Source organism: Magallana gigas, chromosome 8, assembly GCF_963853765.1.
Source record: "Magallana gigas chromosome 8, xbMagGiga1.1, whole genome shotgun sequence".
NCBI lineage: Eukaryota > Metazoa > Mollusca > Bivalvia > Ostreida > Ostreidae > Magallana > Magallana gigas.
In genome coordinates, this window is record NC_088860.1 from 6,381,147 (window position 1) to 6,401,990 (window position 20,844).

A 20,844-nucleotide genomic window follows, 5' to 3' on the forward strand; every position below is an offset into this window, starting at 1 on the left:
AATTTTTAAACTGAGTAGGGGTTCTGCATTAAGGGTAAGGGTACTCCTTTTATAGGTCAGGGTACTCAAATGGGGGTAAAGGGTATACCTTTGGAAAGAAGGGGTTCTCCGTTGGAGGGTAAGGATACTCCTTCCTTTGGAAGATCAGGGTACCCCAGTGGAGTGTAAGGGTACTCCATAGGAGGGTATTCTAAAGGAAGGCAAGGGTACTTAATTGAAGGGCAAGTGTCCTTCTCTCCATTGGAAGGGAAAGGGTACACTACACATATTTGAAGGACATCATTGGAGCGTAAGGGTGCTTCATTAAAAGGTGAAAGGTACTGGTAAGTTACTCCATTGGATGGATAGAGAGAAAGGGCACTACACTGGTGGGTAAAGATACCTGTGGGAAGGTTAATAATAAGGGTTCTCAATTTGAGTGTAAGAATACATACATGTACTCAGTTGTTAGGTAAGGGTTCTCCATTTAAGGATTAGAGAGTAAAGATACTCTTTGAAAATTAAGGGTAGGGCTACTCTGTTAGAATTTAAAGATACATGTACTACTGTAACAATGGAACATAAGAAAGTTAAGGAAATCATGATCAGCTGAATAGTCGGGGTACTACATTAGAGGGTCTTTTTACTCCATGGGAGGGCATGTATACTTCATAGTGGAAGTGTACTCCATGGAAGGGCTAGTATACTCCTTGGGAGGAGAAGGGTACACGCTGGGAGGGTAAGGGTATGCTATGGAAGATTAAGGGTACACTATGGGAGAGTATTTGTACTCCATGGAAAAGTAAGGATTCTTTATTTGAGGATAAGTGTACTCTATGGGAGAAAAATGGATACTCAATAAGAGTGTAAGGGCACTGTTTTTGAGTGAATGTGTACTTTTTGGGAGAGTGAGGATACTCTACTGGAGGGTAACTGTACTCTATGGGAGAAAAAAAGGTAATCAATAGGAGTGTAGGGGTACTGTATTTGAGAGAGAAGTAACTCTTGAAGGGAAAGGGTACACCACAATGAGAAGGTCAGATTACTCCATAGGAGGGTAAGAGTACTCAACCCATAGTGAGAATACTCTATGGGAGAGTAAGGGTACTCTATGGGAGGATTATGGTATTTACTCTATGGGAAGGCTGGGTATTCCATGGGAGGGTAAGGATACTCTATGGGAGGATTAGGGTATCTACTCTATGGGAAGGCTGGGTATTCCATGGGAGGGTAAGGATACTCTATGGGAGGATTAGGGTATTTACTCTATGGGAAGGCTGGGGTACTCCATGGGAAAGTAAGGATACTCTATGGGAGGATTAGGGTATTTACTCTATGGGAAGGCTGGGGTACTCCATGGGAGAGTAAGGATACTCAATGGGAGGATTAGGGTTTTTACTCTATGGGAAGTCTGGGGTACTCCATGGGAGGGTAAGGATACTCTATTTGAGGGTAAGTGTACTCTATGGGAGAGAGGGTACACCATCTGTGGCCAAATGTAATCTATATATTTGAAGGTAAAGGAACTCCATTTGAGAGTACGTGTACTCTATGGAGGAGAAATGGTGCTTTATGGCAGAATAAATGTAGTAATTAAGGGCACTGTATTTGAGAGTTTATAAATTAGGGTACTCTATTGAAGGGTGCTTCATTGGAGATTAAGTGTACTCAGTGGGAGAGTAACAGTACTTTATGGGAGAGTAGGGGCACGTTATGGGAGTGTTAGGGTATGCACTTTATGGATGGTTGGGGTACTCTTTGGGAGGGTAAGGGAACTTTATTTGAGGACAAGTGCATGTATGTACTCTATGAGAGAGTAAGGGAGAGAAAGGACAAACAATGAGATGAGGGTCCTCTATGGGAGGCCGGATTAGGGTATGCACTCAATAGTAAGGGTACTTTTTAGTGAGTTTTAGGGTACTATTAGGGAAGGTAAGTTAACCATATTAAATGTTTTTATTGTTTTATGTTGAAGGGTTTGGGTAATGATAAAAAATGAATCCAATACGATAAATAATTGCAGTCTAGTTGAAACCTTTATTATTAAACAACTTTAAATAATATGAATGTTACTGAATAAGAATTAGACTACAACATATGTCAAATTACAGATATCTTACTTTACAGCTTGGGTTCGAGATTCCGTTTGAAGCTTCTTATTTTCACTTTCGCTTTTGAATGAAAATATGAACGCTGACGGATTAGACATTTCTCTGCCTGTACATTTTCTCTCAGAAGTGATCAAATATGATCATAGCGATAATATTCGTCAGTGGACCTGTCTATTTAACTCTCATTTGTGCAATATTGAATCAAGAGTTAAGAGAAGGGACGGCAATGAAACAATGCTATGTTTGTCTGTTAGCAAACCTGGAAAACGGGTAAATTGTTCGAATGCTCTGCAAATAATTATATCCAACGTTCGCAAAAACGACGATATACAATGCAGTACACCAGATGTCCAAACTCAAGACAACTGTTTGAAAAGAAAACGTGGAAGACCTCGAAAATCTGATTCATCTGAAAGAAACCAGTTGGCACTTCTTCCTGAAACAAATGGCAAAAGATACAGTTTACGTGGAGTTAGGATCGCAGAGTCCATAATGAATGCCGAGAAAGGGATCGATGGTGATATAAATTCTCTGGAAGATCACAGTGAAGGTGGTAACCAAGTAAATAAATCTATCGGTAGAATGGACAAGGACTTGAATCATGTGGAAGAGAATGAAGATGATTTAAAAACAACATTAGGGGCTGGTGCTGAGGAATATGAACATGGCTTATATCAACACAGTCTGCCTTTGCAAGAATGTTCAGATGGATCTTTCAAAGATCCTACTTATGATGGAAGGATAAGTGACAAACAACAGAGTAAATCAGATGAGTTAGATGATGAAAGTGATGACAGTATAAGTGATTCCAGACAAAACACAAATTACTGTCAGCAGTGCAGGAAGACATATAAGAATTTCAAAACACTAAGAAATCATATCAAATATGTACATAAAACTTCTGGCCAACAGAATCAGTGCAAATTGTGTCCAGCGAAATTCAAACACAAGTCCGTTTTAAAGCAGCACATTGATGAGATTCACAATAAAAAAATCAGCTTTACCTGTGCTGTCTGCAAGAAAGGATTTGCCAGAAGAAACCAGTATAACCGACATATGCTCTGTCACAGTGAAGACAAATCTAAACGATTAAAATGCCCACATTGTGAGAAAGGGTTTAGCTACAAATACAATCTTACAAGGCATGTGGAATTGGTACATAAACCATCAACAGAGAGCTTCCATTGTTCATACTGTGGCAAGGGATTCAATCTGAAGGCAGCTATGGTGTCCCATGTACAACAGGTGCACTTCAATATATATCCATTCCAGTGCAGTGTTGATGATTGTAAAATGGGATTTTCAAGACAGAGTCATCTTTTCGAGCACATGCAGCAGTCTCATGCTGATGTGGCCTTCAAACCAGAACAGTACACAAGGGGAAGATTCAAATATGGGAGAACAGATGAAGATTTATTTTTCTGTTCTCACTGCAGAATCAGCTTTTGTTACAAAGCCAAACTTGTGGAGCACATGCACTTTGCTCATAACAATGCCTTTCCTTTTGTTTGCAGTGAGTGTTCTCAGGGATTTGTAGAGAAGACTTACTTATTGCATCATCTCAAACATGCCCATGATCAATGTGTGGATGATAAAGCTGTGGAAGAAGCAGGGAAAGATGATGCAGAGATGTCCGAGGATCTGGATGAAGAGAAAGCTGGGAACTATAAAATCATAATGGTGGATGAAGCTGGGGAAGTCCTCCAGATCTGTCAGCCAATCAACACAGAGACCAGTGCCACTCTGGAGGTAAACACAAATTTGATTTTAACATAGAGTTTAATCTATATGCATTATAGATAACAATTCATGGTAGATCAGATATTTCATGCAAATTTTATGGATTACACTCACCCAAGATGACCACATTCAAAGTAAATTAAGTTTAAAGACAATTTTTGAGGCCCTCACTGTAAAATGGCCTGTGGCATATAGCGTAACCCCCATTCCGTGACTTCCATCATCATTAACTTTCTACTCTTTTCTTGGCAACAGTTGCACACATTCAGCTCAAATTCTATACTGTAAACCAACTTTTATTCACATGCGAGAAATATTGGTGAGAGCCTCTTCCTCGTGAATACATGTATTACCGTACTGGTGTTGCATCAAAACAAGTGGGGAATAAGTTTGGTTGTGAAAAGTAGTTGTCGTGAACCAGTTTTTCTCTGGTATAGTCATTGCAAATAAACATAAAAGTTAGTTTATAGTACATATGGATACATTGTAGGCCAGGTTAAGTTTGAATTTAGTCCAGGTCCGATGATTTTTCCCTTGAACTTTATAGAACTTTTGAAGAGATGTATATGTAGTTAAAATTTGCATATGTAAACAAATATTTTGCCAAAATATATAGGTCAAGTTCGATGCCCCTTAAACTTAGAAATAAGAAAAGAAATTCTCTGTGCAAACAAAGATAAAACTAATACATGTAAATATGGAATTTGAGATTTTGGCTCCTTACAGGGGCAATCTTTGGGTTACAACACCTCAAGACAGTTTAATTCATATATGTACGGTACGCTAATTGGTAAACTTAAGTAAAAACATTACAAACTTTGCAATCCATAAAAATTGACCAAGCATTTTCATATCACTGTTGATCATGTTGATTAAAATCAAATGGTTTAATTTACTTCTACTTTAGGTACCTGGAAAACTGACAAATACTGAGGAGACGGTGACTTTCTCATACTCAATGTCTTCGGAGAACCATGAGAGAACAACACAGTTTATAATCGAGCCCGGTTCTGACCAGACAGCTATCATCCCACAGGAAATAGCCAGTCTTCTTCTTTCTGGTGAACAGACAATAATAACTCAAGAAAGCAGGGACGGCTCAGAGAGTAACACTGTTAATGCTACCGACAATGAAGACATGAATGCTGATAGTGAAAACTATGTTGAGTTGACGAATGGTACAAGCATAACTGATCATGAAGCTGATGAAGACTGTCGAGCAAGTTCCTTGAATTCTAATTCATGTGGAAGTAAACAGGATCAACAAGAGAACAATCCTCAGGTTGACAATGTTGCAGACTTGAACACTATGGACACTGATAATGTTATTACAGAGCAATTCTCCACTATGAATACTTATTTGTGAATACATGTCTCAGTCACTGTATGATTTGTCAAATGAAATATTAATTTATATTAAAGTTGTTTACTTATCAAATGAAAAGTATGTATCTCTCAAAGGACATGTCGGTTAATTAATTAAATTTTTTTCCTCTCTTTTTTACCCAAATGAATAGTTGCCTTTTACACCAAAGGAATTCTTTTCTAGTTGCAACACTATAAATGAAGGGGAAAAGTTTGTCATTTTCATGTTTTTAATCAGTTCTGTGGATTGAAATGTTTTTTCGTTCCATTTCATTATGGAAGTTCATAGTTTTCCTAGAACTTACAAAGGATAAGGCTAACTACGTGATATTCTGGATGTTTTTTAAATTCATTGAATTATTTTACTGTTATGATCAGTAATTCATTTGAAATAATTGTTCATAGCATCTTGGCAGATTCCTTGTTGATGCAAGTGATTTAGCAATGGGCTGATTAAACCCGAAATAATAACTACTGGAAAATACACACTGCCTACATCCATTGATTATACTTTTAAGAAAAAATTAAGTCATAACACTTTTATAAACTATTTTGCATCTTTAATAAAAGCAGCCACAATACATCATCAACAAGACTGATTCTGAATTCACAACACAGCAGTATAAAATACATATAAATTCTGTATATATGTGATAACTGGCGGAACAGAGAACATGAAGCTGTGTAAGTCTGTAGGATTTCACAAAGCAGCATAGGGCCAGTCTTAGGCAGGTGTGGAGTTGTTCCCCTTGTTACCGTCATGTCACATCCAAAGCTGCGATTCCTAAGTTATTTGGATCCTTCCACGCCCAAGCCAGGCAGTAATGGCTCAAAAGTTGCTCCAAGAGTTCTTTTTCATCCATAAATTCTAATCTCTCTATCCTAAAAGGGTACATTTTAGTGTAATCTTTAGGAAAACGGGATTCTACATATTAAGCAAGTACCAATTGAACAAGTACTCTGCAATATACATTTACAGGTACTCATATCAACTATGCTTTAAAAAATGTTCTGATACAACCGTTTATTTAAAATACACATGTATATATTATAGAAAAGAATGCTTCATAATTTATACACTATTAGAATTACTGTATTTAAAGCAAAATTAAAGTAATCAATTGAACTAGTAACCAGTAAGCAAAAAATACATGAATGCATAAGTGGTGTAATAATTAGAGGTATTAAGGGCACAATGATAAATCCCACTGAGAAATTTTTTTGTATCAATATACTAGTTTTGGACTTCACCAAATGACTTTGGGTTAAGGTCAGAACATATTTTGGTCACCAGCATTTTTTTGTGTATAATATTAGCTACTAATCAGTATCTATTACAAAATATGTTCCCCACAAATTTAAATAATTCCATAGAATGAGCAAGAAATCACTTAGAAATCTTGGATCTTGACATTGACTGTCTTATCACTGACTGTCTTATCACTCACCTGTGGACATCGACCTGTGGCAGACATTTATAAATCTGTAACATTTCCATGGCATCAGCACCCTCCCATCCAACATCAAGAAACCTGTCAAAAAAATGTTGAAACAGGAGTGCAACATAACATACTCAATGATTAATTTTAAAAACAGTACTGTAAAAGCAGAAAATTTTGCTGGGGATCAAATTTTGTTAAAATCTTCAACAAAACTTTATGCATTATTTCATACAATGAATTCCCACAAAGCCAATTTGGATAACAAAACAAAGAAATTTTATCCCCTTGAAAATTTATGTTTCTACAATATTCTAACTCGCATTGATGAACATATATGAACAATTTTATAAAATGTTTGTAAAATGTTTGTAAAATGACATTTTACAATCCAAGTAGTGCATTCATTACCTGGTATATAAATAATTTAGTAACATGCTAATCCAAGCATTAAAGAATGTCTTAATGTAGGACTACTGATGTGATGCCCACCTCTGTTTCTGGGTCTCTAAACTTTTACAATGTTCCACTCCAGCCAGGAAGCAATCTCTTGACTTTAAATTCTCTATCATAATATCACCAAACCGATCTGCCATGTTTACCTGGGAGAGATCAGTTCTAATTGTGACATTAACACATAAAATATGAAAATATCCTGGAATGGAGAGTATAAACCTAAATTTTATTATTTTTCATTTTCTCTATTTTTTTTTAGTTTATTAGCATACACAGTTACAGTCCTCAACAAAACAAAACACATATCAGGTTTATTACTGACTGTCTAGAGAAGTATGTCAGGTTGTTACATTTCAAGGAAGCTCTCTATGGACTTTAACAACCTGACACATTTCCGTTGACAGTCAGTAACAAACTTAAGAAGTAAATATCCTTACAAGGAAAATTTATATTCGAATTTGAAAGCTTAATAAATTAATACATGTACACATAAAAAAAAATACCACACGTTCGCCACTATAAAAGATTACATATGTGTACTTTAAAAATAGATTAAAACTTTGAGTGAAATACCATATGGTTTTCAATTTCTTACCTGTTCATAGTTGATAAACATAGCAACAGGAAACTGATCTGCAATCCATTTCAATAGTTCCTTGGTTTTCAGGTTATCAATGTAAACTAGAACGCACTCTGCCATGAATAATGTTGGTAAATTTTTATCTATCCCTGACTCGTGTAACTTCTTCTCCACTTGAGACAGAATGGACAAATCAGCATCCACTAGGTGATAGTCGCTTCCGTGAATTTCTGACTTGCTCAGTCTTATATCCTCATCTATAGAAAAATTAAAAAAAAAAGCAATAAGAAATTGGTATTTTAAAAGATAAAAATAATGTAAAATTAAATCAATATGCAAAGATCTTTGATACCCTTTAAATGTGAGAGAATATGTTACAAATTTATATCTTAATGTACTTGTTCTGTTATCTAACAATAAAGTTAAAAATAAATGAACAAATCAATACAGAATGTGACTAAACATGGATTCAACCACAATTCTTGTATAGCCCAATATCCTACAAGTCAATCAGATGATTTCGGGCACTTACCTTCAGAAGCAATGGTTTGTAAAAGCACTTCATGGCGTTTTATTTGGGCAACTTTCCTCGCTGTCACAGACTTAAAGTCCATTTCTATGAAAGACTTAGGGAATAAATCCAATTCTTTTAACAACCAGTAATTTGTATCTGATCCAGCACCAAGATTGACAACTTGGCAATTCCTATCTGTCAACTATAAAATAATATAACTGGATATAATAATGCTCTGTATATAAAAAAAAGGTATATTAACGAATTTTCTATCATACAAACCATGAGAAATTTGTGTAACAGTTTACGCATAGCAGTCACTCTGGCATAGTAGCCGCGACTGATTTCGGGAGCATGTTTGGCAGAGCTTCTGGACGTCAGGAGAGAAATATAAGGATCACTCCAGTATTTCTTCTCCACTGCATAGCGCTTACATTGTGCTGCATCATCATTTGTTAAAATGACACCGTCATCGCTTGCCATATTGACGAAAAGATTTAAGTTTTCTTAAATTAACTTGCAGACCACCACTTTGGCCACCATGACAGTTTACATCTCAAGAAACTCTCGAAGTATACGTGACGCAAAGTTAAAATAGAAAAATTGGATTTATTAGGAATAATTTTATTCTTATTTAACAAATTGAACACTGACATACTAAAACAAGAATTCGGGAAATAAAATACCTTAAACGAAAATGAAAGTAAAATCCGGATGTAAACAATAAGCGCGGGAAGTAACAATGGCGACAGATTCAATGTATTTGGAGAACTTAGAGGAATACGTAAACGATGAAGGAAAAATCGTATGTAAACAATAGTTATGGGTTTTCATATATTCTACTGTATTATGAGCTTCATATGTTGTTTACAATTGCAAGTGAAAGCATTGATAACGTCTGTGAAACTTAGTTATTGTTGAAATGAAAGTAGATATTTCTGGAATAAAGCTACTGTCAGTTGATTTGAACATCTTTCATTGTATATGTATAGTGTGATAAACAAAATTGTCAGAAACAAGTTCTTTCAACTTACGAGGTCGGTACAACAACTGCCAGTTGGGCCCCATGGTCCTACTAGCTAATCCTTTCGGATACGTATCGATCATGATTAAATTACAGAGGAAGTCATTAGGTTTTGCTTCCTTACACTTACAGGTTACATACAAATGGCTTAGCCTGAATCTACACGTCCATGTTAATGAGGCTAAACAGTAAGTAAAATCATAATGTGCTTAGCATTCTGCATTTAAAAATTGCCATCTAATACGTCCAGTCGTCATTATTATTTTAAAAATTTGACTTTATTCAGAATGCTTTACACATTTGTGGAAGAACAGAAGAAGAAGAAAATCCATGTAACAGCAACTTACTTTGTGTCGGGAATGTGCAAGTCTGTGGATGGATGCCAGGTACAGGTCCAGTACAATCTCTTGATTTAGCTATATAGCTTGAAAAAGCTATATAGCTTTATAAAGCATATCAAAATAGCTTAAAAAAGCTATTTATATGCAGTTTTTGAAGAAAATATTTATTGTAAGAAATGGATGAAAAATCGCAATTAACTTGCTACTCATATTTGCGTCATTGACCATTATAAACTTGACCCAAATTAAAGGTAGTTTTAACACTGCAACTTTTAAACACTTTTAAGCAAAAAATATATTTCCATTGTTTGGGTAACTGTTCACCACTTTGTGTGCAATGAGGCGTGGATAAGTATGATTTTTTCTCATTGTGATAAATTATTACCAATCAATTATCTTGTTCACCATAACTGACCTCCTTTATATTTCATTCAAGAAGTAACTGTGTGGTCATTAATCAGTTGCCCCAAAACTTTTAGTGCAAAGTCTCTTAAGGAGACACAAACTTATAAGTAATCTTTACATGCATTGTTTACAGAACAGTTCAAAGTTGAAAATTATCACTGCACTAAAGTGTGATTTTTTATACATACTGAAATAATTACACATTTAAGAAAAATGTATGACAAAATAGCTAAATGAAGCTACTCTGAATAGCTTAATAAAGCTATTTAGCTTATTCAAGCTATATAGCTAAATCTGGAGATTCTACTGGACCTGAGGTACTCGCATTGATTAACTGGTTTATCATTTCTTTGTGTATTCTTTTTAAATTTACAACAAATAAACTTGCAATTTCATTTAACAACCTGTAGCACTAGCTTCTGTGCTAAATGCCCGTAGGGAAATGTTATTAAAACTATTTACTGGCAGCATTCTGGAACTCTTCTGATGTTATTATAGTTTTTACGTTAAATTATAATTTGTCCAATAACTGGAAATCTTTAACCAACAACAAACTTTGCATTGTTGAAAAATGGAAGTTTTTCTTTTTCTTTGGGATTCACTGACTATTTGGACAATATCAGGTTTATTTACCCCTTGACTGTAACTCAACTCCATCTCATGATATATAGCTGCTGTCTTTCGAGACAGTTAACTTTCTATTATCCTTATGGCCAGTAAATAAGTATATTATATTTATTGTTCTCTGAATTGAGAAATGCTGTTTTGAATAACAACATGTCAGTGAAACTATTCTTCACTCAGATTTATTTTCCCCCTTGACTGTAACCCAACTCCATCTCATGATATATTATCTGCTGTCTTAGGGGACAGATAACTTTCTACTATCTTTATGGCCAGTACTAAAATAGGTAATATATGTGTAATGTCCCCAGAATTGAGAAATGCTGTTTTGAATAACAACATGTTAGTGAAACTATTCTTCACTCATCTACTGGTTAGAAAAATAGCATCCTAATATGCTTGAAACAACTCTAATCTATCTCAGATTTTTATAGTTTTAATTATTTTGAATTAACTTTGCATAAACTTTAAGTAATATGTATGAGAGCTTTGAATTCTAGGTTATGTACAATGTATATTTTTCATCACAGACATATACATGCACAGTTATCCCTGAAGAGGAATTGGAGACTTTTAAAAACTCTCTGACCACTGTCCATAGTATCCATGTGTACAGTGTACAAAAGGCCGGCCTTAAGGTAGTTGTTGCGAAAACTCTTATTCTGATGCCCCATTTCAGTGTTATTTTTAAATAATTTTAATATACAGATACCGGTAAACAATTTTTTTTCTAGCTTGAAAAAGTTTTTGGTTTGATATTAATAGAAATATTTGAAGAGCACAAGTAAAGTGATTTGCATTCTTTTGCAGGACTCAAATTCTCTCTATTTAGCTGATTATGATTGTGTGAAAGAGAATTTGTTTGAAATTCACAAGTAAGTGTTGCATTTTGTTTCAAATTAGTGGCCAATATCATAATTCTAAAATCAGTAGTACTGCTTTACAAAAAATCAAACATGGCTACGATACTGTATTACGTAAATAATTTGATTTTAAAGATTTATTTAGAAAAGATTTATGCATTTACACATAAGAATGGGTTATTTAGGTACAGATCTATTAAATATGAAAAAGCTCAGCCATCATCAGAAGCAAAGAGACCACCCATAAAGACAGCTCAGGAAGAAACCAAAGTTTGTACAGTCCCTATAATCTTACTGAAACATAAGGTTCACTTGCTAAATATATATAATTCCCCCGAGTTGTTTAGTCAGCCTGTAAGGATCAAAATGTACTTCAGGTCTCTGGAACCTCATCTGCAGCTTCAACAAATGGTCATTCTTCTTCAAACACCAAGAAAGATGCTAAGAAAGGGGGTATTGCAGGAATGTTTGCCAATGCAGCTACTAAAAAGGCTGATGCTAGTAAAAAGGCTGATGCTAGTAAAAAGCAAGAAATTAAGGCTGAGACTAATGGGACCACCACTGCAGGCAAAGCTGACAAGAAAAATCAGAAGGTGACACATGTAACTTATTTATTATGTACATGCTTTATTCCTTTTAATTATCAAAAAAAAAATTTGAAGCAATAACAATTGTCGCCTATATTATACATGTATGTTCGAATATATAATTCTTTTCTTTTTCTTTTTCCAAGGATGCCAAAAAAGGTGTTGCAAACTTTTTTGCCAATCACACAGGTATTGTACATTAAAATGTTTAAAAGACACATTTACTTTATAAATGATAACATTTAATACATGTATAGATTGTAAACATCAATGTTGGCTATTTACAGGTAAAAAGGCCGCACCAAAGACCATGGAAGTTAAGAAAGAGGAAAATGAGGAAGAAGCTGAAAAGAAAAAAGATACGAAGCCAAAACAGTAAGCTTTATTCCGTTTCTTGCTAGTTCATATATAGATTCTGTTGCAAATCTCTTTGACTGATATAAAAAAAAGTTTGATTTTCTTGAAAATGATTTAATTAAGTTATGCTTTTAATAATAATATTAAGCAATGCATTTGGAAGTAAACTTTAGAATTCAATTGATAGTTAAATTTCCTCATTGAATATATGAATTTCGTTCCATTGCAATAAAACTAGCATATGTCTTGAATAGAAATGGCAAGGGGAAGAGATCCAAACAGGCCAGGAATGGAGACTCAGGTATTTGAAATAGTTTTAGCGTTTAATCACTGATTTGAGATGTGCTGATGTATTGAAATTTGTCTACTGATAGAAAACTTATTTTCTAGATTGAAATATTGCATTGAAGATACATGCATGTATATGTTTGTAGATGAAGAAAGTAACAAGAAAAAGAGGCGGAGGATCAGGATTGAGATGTCAGAGAGCAGTGAGGAAGGTAAGACAGAATAATGATGAAAATGGTAACGTTTAATGAATGTATTTAAGTATTGGCTTAAGAACAATAACGTTCCTTTTTAGCTCACCTGAGCTGAAAGCTCAAGTGAGCTATTCTGATCACATTTTGTCCGTCGTCCGTCTGTCCGTCCGTCTGTCCGTCTGTAAACTTTTTACATTTTGAACTTCTTCTCTAAAACCGCTTATCCAATTTCAACCAAATTTGGCACAAATCATCCTTATGGGAGGGCGAATATAAATTGCAGAAATAAAAGTTTGATCTGTATTCAAAGCGGAGAAAACCTTGAAACTGTAGAAAAAGGGGGGTGCATTTTTAAAAATCTTCTTCTCAAGAACTACCGAGGCAAATTCAACATAGTTTAGCATAAATTATCCTTATGGGAAGGAAAATATAAATTGCAAAAATTAAGTGGAAATTTTGTTTCAAATCTGAGTTATTACGAAAATAATAATAAAGGAAATGCGTGTTTCAATCAGTTTAATAGCTTCGGGTTCGGCATCCGGTAAAATGATTCCATACTTCTAAAACGAGGTTCTTTGTTTAAAGCAGCCATGACATTATACGAAAAAGGGTCGATCTGACTATGATGAATTTGCTTGTTGTGCAACAGTTCGCGTATGAAGGGAAATTTTGAAACATACAAAATATATTGGTGCCGATTTTGTGAAGTAAATTGAGGCTAAATATTTCAATGCGTTGACAGTTTTCACACATGACGTTGGTGTTAGCTTGTTCTGATTTTCGTTTCGTTCTCATTATCAGTCTGGGCGGACTCCGAAAAAGGAGTAAACTCCGAAAACGGAGTATTTGGCACCGTCATGCATTGCGATTTTCTCAACTTCCGTTTTGTAGCTAATGTAAATAATGGAGAGTTGCCTCCCTTTCCCATAAAAACGTGATTGGAAAATAAATTTAAATCCTTCAGAAGCGTGAAAAAAATATGGAAACAACTCAGAAATGATTAATCTTAAAATTATACCTTAAAAAAAATGTTGAAATGTTTCGGTAAACAACAGGAAAGATACATACAAATAATAAAACTCATACGTGGTCGACCAGGACTTATAAGAAAATCAGACTTCAAATTAAGACTTGGAAGTATGGAAATTGAAAATTAAATGTTGCACTAATGTAAGTATTCAATCCTTTAATATAAATGATGTTTTTTTTTTAAAAATACGACAAAACTACGATGTATACAAGGTTTTAAGAAGTGCCGACTTGGCGAGTCAGCGCGTGATCAAAACTACAAACGGGATAAAAAAAACTAACATTAATAGTGTATTTCACACCCTAGCACATAAATTATCTTTAATAATAGTGAAATCATGGAAAAAAACATTAATTTATTCACTTTATTGGCTTCGTCATCGGAAACAGAATTGACCAACTTTGACAGCAAATAAAATTTGATTTGCCCAACGAACGTATATTTTTGCCAAATACATTCTGTTGAAACATGTCTTATAAAGCATTTAAACGTATTTTCAGACCTGCATATGAATAATCCGCTTTGCACGATCAATTTTCCTGAGTGCCCTGTTTTTACGTAAAAATGGGATATTTTGATTAACTGCGCATGCGCCGAACTCCTTTTTCGGAGTATTTTTTCTTTTGAGAAATCACTTCCGTTAACTCCGTTTTCGGAGTCTGCCCAGACTGATTATGCTTTGTAACCTGGAAACTATCGTCTGTATTTCGTGATTTTTACGTATCAAATCAAACAGAGACTTCGGTAAATCAAACAGTTAACTGTTTACCTGCGCAAGTTAAGCAAAATCGGATGTAGGGGACGGGTACTTAAATACAATTCATTCTATCGGTAATTCGGCATTATCTTTTGCGTAATGGTACATGTAGATTAATGCAATAGGTTTTGTTGAGATGCTCGGCATTTTTTCGAGTTTATTCAGTTTAAATAGAGTTTGATATCGCTGACGGAAATATGTAGGTATATACATGTATATATATATGATTCATTTCGAAAAAATAAATTGTGTTCTTTATTTGTTATACATGTAGTGCATGTTTCTTGTGTTTAATTGTTATACCCCCCGCAAACAAAGTTTGGGGGGGTATATAGGAATCACCTTGTCCGTCCGTCCGTCCGTCCGTCCGTCCGTCCGTCTGTCTGTCTGTCTGTCTGTCTGTCTGTCCGTCTGTGCAATCGTGTCCGGTCCATATCTTTCTTATGGAGAAACATTGGAAGTTCTTACTTCACACAAAGATTGCTTATGACCTAAGGGTGTGTCATGACCTTGACCCAAGGTCATTCGGGCAATGTCAAGGTCACTGGCAGAAAAAGTGCAAAATTCTTCTCGGTCCATATCTTTCTTATGGAGAAACATTGGAAGTTCTTACTTCACACAAAGATTGCTTATGACCTAAGGGTGTGTCATGACCTTGACCCAAGGTCATTTGGGCAAGGTCAAGGTCACTGGCAGAAAAAGTGCAAAATTCGTGTCCGGTCCATATCTTTCTTATGGAGAAACATTGGAAGTTCTTACTTCACACAAAGATTGCTTATGACCTAAGGGTGTGTCATGACCTTGACCCAAGGTCATTTGGGCAAGGTCAAGGTCACTGGCAGAAAAAGTGCAAAATTCGTGTCCGGTCCATATCTTTTTTATGGAGAAACATTTGAAGTTCTTACTTCACACAAAGATTGCTTATGATTAAAGGGTTTGTCATGACCTTGACTCAAGGTCATTCGGGCAAGGTCAAGGTCACTGGCAGAAAAAGTGCAAAATTTGTGTCCGGTCCATATCTTTCTTATGGGGAAACATTGGAAGTTCTTACTTCACACAATATTGCTTATGATTAAAGGGTTTGTCATGACCTTGACCCAAGGTCAATTGAGAAAGTTCAAGGTCATTGTTTCAAAAAAGCTAAATTCTGTCTGTGTCATGTCTTGTTTTAATGGAAATATTAGAAGCTAAAAATTAACAGTTTTCAAAAATAAAGCAGTTGTTATTTATAGAAAATGGACAGTGAAATAGATTCATCCAATATTTTCTATAATAGCAAAAATACACCGTTATGATTTTTTTCTTAGCGGGGGGTATCAATTGTGAGCTTGCTCACAGTACCTCTAGTTTACAATTTCTATTTACTAACCATATTTGAGTGTTAAGCTTCGAATTATAAGCAAGATACAGCGATTTGCTCACAATTCTATGTTTGTACACAGATCTTAAAAACTAAAGCTTAAAAAAGTAAAATATTTGTCAATATTTATTAAGAAAATTTTCAAAGTCTGTTCTTCCAGAAACCAACTTTAACAACTTATTGTATTGTAAACTTAACCTTTTTAGCTCACCTGAGGGTGGGGCCACAATGGGGGGTCGAAGTTTAACAAATGAATATATAGAGTAAATCTTTAAAAATCTTCTCCTCAGAAACTAATCAGCCAGGAAAGCTGAAACTTGTGTGAAAGCATCATCAGGTAATGTAGATACAAATTTGTGAAAATCATGATCCCCGGAGGTAGGGTTGGGCCACAATGAAGGATCGAAGTTTTACATAGGAATATATAGAATAAATCTTTAAAAATCTTCTTCTCAGAAACTAATCGGCCAGGAAAGCTGACACTTGTGTGGAAGGATCCTCAGGTAGTGTAGATTCAAAGTTGTGAAAATAATAACCCCTGGGGGTAGAATGGGGCCACAATGGGGGGTCGAAGTTTAACATATGATTAAATAGAGTAAATCTTTAAAAATCTTCTTCTCACAAACTAATTAGCCAGGAAAGCTGAAACTTGTGTGGAAGCATCCTCAGGTAGTGTAGATTCAAATTTGTGAAAATCATAACCCTGGGGGTAGGTTTGGGCCACAATGGGAGGTCGATGTTTTAGATAGGAATAAACAGAGTAAATCTTTAAAAATCTTCTTCTCAGAAACTAATCAGCCAGGAAAGCTGAAACGTGTGTGAAAGCATCCTCAGGTAGTGTAGATTCATGGTTGTGAAAATCATGATCCCCAGGGGTAGGGTGGGGCCACAATGGGGGGGTCAAAATTTAACAAAGGAATATATAGGGTAAATCTTTAAAAATCTTCTCAGAAACTAATCAGCCAGATGTTTCTTTATAATTGTTAAGACTTTGGCCCCAGGACAATTCTTTGGCCTCCCAAGAAGGTTCATAGTTTGATGTACGTTTATATCTAATATATAAACTATTGTTAAGGATCATTTTGAGAACTGCAATACTCAACATATGATAAGACTATAAAATCATCTTGTTAGAAAAGGGACTAATGATTATAAACATAAGAATATCCAGGGGAAAATGGATTTTATTCATACAGGATCTACATGTATTATTGTACATTGTCCAGATAGTTTGTATTATGACTCCATTAAGCTGATTTTATCATACCTATTGTTCCTCAGGTGAGCGATGTGGCCCATGGGCCTCTTGTTTACTTACTGCATGTATTTTGATTTTCTTTGTAGTATCTCTCGACAAAGAGTAGTGTAACATGTAAAGTAAAAGTTTTGCATCTGAAGATGAAATCAGATATGTGTAGAACATGAGTTAGACCTTTCAGTAATGTATTTAATGATTATAAAACTGTATATGTTAGAATATTTTCCGATTTAAAATTCCGGTACTTTGAAAGACAGATTCTTCCTGTGGTCACTGACTTTTTCCTCAGATGAGTGATTCAATGCAGACATCTGCTTGTTCTTGCTCCATTTGAGTCGTGTTTTCAATAAGGTCTCCTCTTTTCCAGAAATGGATTATGAAAGCCCTGTCCCTAGTCCTGTCCCTAGTCCTACAAGGGAGCCCTCCCCTGTCCCTGACACCCCAGAGAAAGAAAGTCCCAAGAAACAGGAAGTCTCTGTCAAACCCTCTCAAAATGGAGAGAAACACAGAAAACGCAGGAGAAAGTTAGTTCCCAAGACTTTTATGGATGAAGATGGATACATGGGTAGGCATTGTCACATTTTAACAGTAAAGATATAATATTTATAACAAAATAAATGATTTAAAGATTAGTGGAATCCAATCATTGTGGTTTTATCAATATTTTAAATATCAATATTAATTTTCTTGGATTTTGCTGTCGAGTTGATCCACAAAATTAAATGTTTATTGAAATTCAATATCTCATAACCAACTACATTAACAGGATCATTGGCCACAAATTTATGTATCCTAAGTTGATTTTTTACTTAATCCATTGAAATCTATACCCATGAATATTAATAAAAACACAGTTTATGGTGTTTTACATGAAATGCTACGTGGTTTGATTTTCAGTGACCGAAAAGGTTTGGGAAAGTGAGTCTACCGATGCCTCCGATGCCGAGCCTCCCCCTGTGAAGGAAACCCCCAAACCCTCATCTCCGCAGGTTGGTATTTGGCTTTATATAAGTCCCATAAAGTAATATGTCACATGAAAGCTACATGTAAAAGACGATTCCCTGCCTCTTTAACCTTTAAAGGTTGTGTGGGTTTTTTTATTGAGATGTGTATAGATTGATGAATTATTATATTAAGAAAGAGATTGTTGAAAATATGTCAAAGTATTGGAAGAATCACTTTGAACACAGATTCTATATAACTTTCAGAAGAAGAAGAAGGCCTCACCAAAGAAGAAGTCTCCCCCCTCAACAGGCAGCAAGAAACAAACCTCGTTATCCTCTTTCTTTTCCAAGAAATAGACAATCGTCAAGTGCTCCCTTGTCAGACCTAGAATTCTTGTTGGCTAGAACATGCTGTTCATTTCTCCCATATTTATTTATAGCAACAAGTAGAATTTATTGTGTGAATTACTCAGACATCAAGTGCTGTATTGTCAGACAGAAGTCTCCTTTTGTCTAGAACATGCTGGTCAATTCTGTCATATTTATTTAAACAACAAGTAGAATTTATTGTGTGAATTACCAAGACATCAAGTGCTGTATTGTCAGACAAAAGTCTCCTTTTGTCTAGAACATGCTGGTCAATTTGTCATATTTATTTATAGAAACAAGTAGAATTTATTGTGTGTGGATAAAAAGCATAAAATTGTTACAATAAAAGAAGTGGTCATGTCGTACTACTTTAACATACAAACCAATGATTCATTATATTTCAAATTATGCTAGTACTTTCTCTTTCAAATGAAAAAGATAAGACTTCACCCCTAAGATGGTATAAAAAAAATAACTGATGATATACTGGTATCGTATATTGGTGGTTGCCGTTCAACTTTAACTGTACTTTGGATACACAAACAACTGATCAGTGTGGATTGCATGGTATAATAATAATGAATTTAAACAATTAAAATTGTTATATATATTCATTTGCAGCTTGATTTTAAGTTGAAATCCAGAGACATTTTCAAGAATAAATTAAACAATTTTTAATACCTGATTTTATGATGAAAATTTGATGTACGTTATTTGCTTGCAACTTAACGGACAGACTGTTTCATCTACTTGTAGATGACAATTTCTTTGTGTGTTTTCCAGATAACTTTGTTATAAAACAAGAGGTCAGGGGCCATGTCGCTCACCCACGCAATATCCACAACTTATCAAATATAACCATGAACTATTAAAAAAACTCACAACAGTATGATGGTCATGTGATTACGATAGCTGTCAATAAGTAGTAACAATAGGAATGACAGCTGTAGGAGAAATGGCAAATAGATTTTTTCGTTAAAATCAGTTCAGGATTTTCCTCTTGTTATGTTGCAGCATATCTGCATTGCTCTGGCGATGTCATGAAAATCTGTACTTTTTGCGTTGCCAAATTTTTTTTCTAACGAACTCTTATTTTTTTATAATAAAGTTCATATTTTTTCCTATCTCCACAATGTAAAGATTTCCACTTCGTAATTTCATAATTATATAATAAATAAGGAATAAAATATCAAGGAAAATTATATAAAATTGAGGAACATCTCGTCTGTCCTTAACAATAATTTCATTTATCTTACTTTTGCGATCAGTTTATTAATTTTTTAAAAGAAATATGTAAACATGAACAATAAAATAATAACAATAAAAATCTCCTTCATGAGATTAATTAAACAAGCAAATGCTTTTTTTTATGATTCATGCGGGTTTTGAAGGTAGCGATCATTGCGGAAAAAATTTAAATAACCCGCTAACGTTTTGTATTTTTTCTGATATGTCGCCACCTTCATATCCCGCAGGAATCACCAAAGAAAGCATTTCATTGTTTAAATAATCTCATGAAGGAGATGAATACCAAAGTATTTAATTTTTCATGGATAACATTCTTGACCATCCAATCTCTTCAAGTTTTCCGACTTGATTTTCGTTTGTGCATTAGGACACGTAACGAAGATGTGCTTAAATTTTCTGGATTTTAATTTACACAATTAAATGTTTATCGAACTAATCGAGGGAAATTATAAAGTTTATAAGTAAATCAATTACTTATCGTAATTATCGTACTATCATTAAACTTGCCTGTACATACGTGTATGGTTTTCTGTTTATATTTACATGAACATCCACGGTATATTTTTGCTTCATTTCTTTTGAAAAAATTAATTAAGTCTTGATTGACAAGACTAATATCTCCACGATCCAGTGTTCATACCGTATGATTCCAAGTATTCATGTAAAGTCAGTATGGGGGCACGGGCTGACTTCGGACTTTTATGTAGACTATAATTACCATGGTAACCTTCACGTGTGATAAAGGCTGTTCCTTCATCTGTTCTGTTCATGCCTGCAACGCATTTAATTAATTAAGTTTAACTCGGACCCTCTGAACATTTGGGGCATTGCAAACCGCAGTGAACATGTACACAGTAACGTTGTTTCTGTAGGGAAAAGGGTATGTGAAAACCTAACAAATTATTACGACTCAATTTGTTACCATGCTATACAGACACACTCGACTTCAGTGGGATCTTTAAATTCAAAGAGTATTGTTTATCATGCGCATGCAATTGTTTTAGGCTATTG

General features: G+C 34.8%; 3 protein-coding genes across 5 annotated transcripts; 2 read left to right on the plus strand and 1 right to left on the minus strand.

Annotated features, from left to right (window-relative positions):
• Positions 1-2,134: 2,134 nt before the first annotated feature.
• On the plus strand, positions 2,135-5,340 carry LOC105338626 (zinc finger protein 569). The gene is made up of 2 exons (XM_011443830.4): positions 2,135-3,839; positions 4,738-5,340. The coding sequence occupies exons 1-2, from the start codon at positions 2,166-2,168 to the stop codon at positions 5,194-5,196; spliced, it is 2,133 nt and encodes a 710-aa protein (XP_011442132.3). The 5' UTR covers positions 2,135-2,165; the 3' UTR covers positions 5,197-5,340.
• A 392-nt stretch (positions 5,341-5,732) lies between these two features.
• On the minus strand, positions 5,733-8,793 carry LOC105343554 (leucine carboxyl methyltransferase 1). Its single transcript, XM_034474246.2, has 6 exons — positions 8,467-8,793; positions 8,203-8,386; positions 7,686-7,927; positions 7,127-7,236; positions 6,644-6,727; positions 5,733-6,077 (listed from the first exon to the last, which is right to left on the minus strand). Exons 1-6 carry the CDS (start codon positions 8,665-8,667, stop codon positions 5,954-5,956), a joined length of 945 nt encoding a protein of 314 aa, XP_034330137.1. The 5' UTR covers positions 8,668-8,793; the 3' UTR covers positions 5,733-5,953.
• Positions 8,794-8,839: 46 nt separating this feature from the next.
• On the plus strand, positions 8,840-18,896 carry LOC117680504 (DNA polymerase delta subunit 3-like). 3 transcript variants are annotated; one of them, XM_066068481.1, is made up of 14 exons: positions 8,840-8,989; positions 9,341-9,396; positions 9,495-9,600; positions 11,109-11,216; positions 11,389-11,453; positions 11,627-11,711; positions 11,819-12,034; positions 12,175-12,217; positions 12,316-12,403; positions 12,640-12,686; positions 12,820-12,885; positions 17,640-17,837; positions 18,170-18,261; positions 18,484-18,896. In XM_066068481.1, exons 1-14 carry the CDS (start codon positions 8,927-8,929, stop codon positions 18,571-18,573), a joined length of 1,323 nt encoding a protein of 440 aa, XP_065924553.1. In that variant the 5' UTR covers positions 8,840-8,926; the 3' UTR covers positions 18,574-18,896. The 3 variants fall into 3 exon arrangements, with proteins under 3 accessions (XP_065924553.1, XP_065924552.1, XP_065924554.1); XM_066068480.1 differs by having other exon boundaries at positions 8,841-8,989; positions 18,481-18,896; XM_066068482.1 differs by having other exon boundaries at positions 8,842-8,989; positions 9,495-9,594; positions 18,481-18,896.
• The last annotated feature ends 1,948 nt before the right edge of the window (positions 18,897-20,844 follow it).

Coding starts and splice junctions, on each gene's coding strand:
- LOC117680504 (XM_066068480.1), top strand. CDS start 8,927: ATGGCGACAGATTCAATGTATTTGGAGAACTTAGAGGAATACGTAAAC. Junction 11,454..11,626: donor AATTTGTTTGAAATTCACAA/GTAAGTGTTGCA, acceptor TGGGTTATTTAG/GTACAGATCTATTAAATATG. Junction 12,687..12,819: donor GGCCAGGAATGGAGACTCAG/GTATTTGAAATA, acceptor ATATGTTTGTAG/ATGAAGAAAGTAACAAGAAA.
- LOC105338626 (XM_011443830.4), top strand. CDS start 2,166: ATGAACGCTGACGGATTAGACATTTCTCTGCCTGTACATTTTCTCTCA. Junction 3,840..4,737: donor AGACCAGTGCCACTCTGGAG/GTAAACACAAAT, acceptor CTTCTACTTTAG/GTACCTGGAAAACTGACAAA.
- LOC105343554 (XM_034474246.2), bottom strand. CDS start 8,667: ATGGCAAGCGATGACGGTGTCATTTTAACAAATGATGATGCAGCACAA. Junction 7,928..8,202: donor ACAAACCATTGCTTCTGAAG/GTAAGTGCCCGA, acceptor ATTTTTCTATAG/ATGAGGATATAAGACTGAGC. Junction 7,237..7,685: donor TGTTTATCAACTATGAACAG/GTAAGAAATTGA, acceptor GATCTCTCCCAG/GTAAACATGGCAGATCGGTT.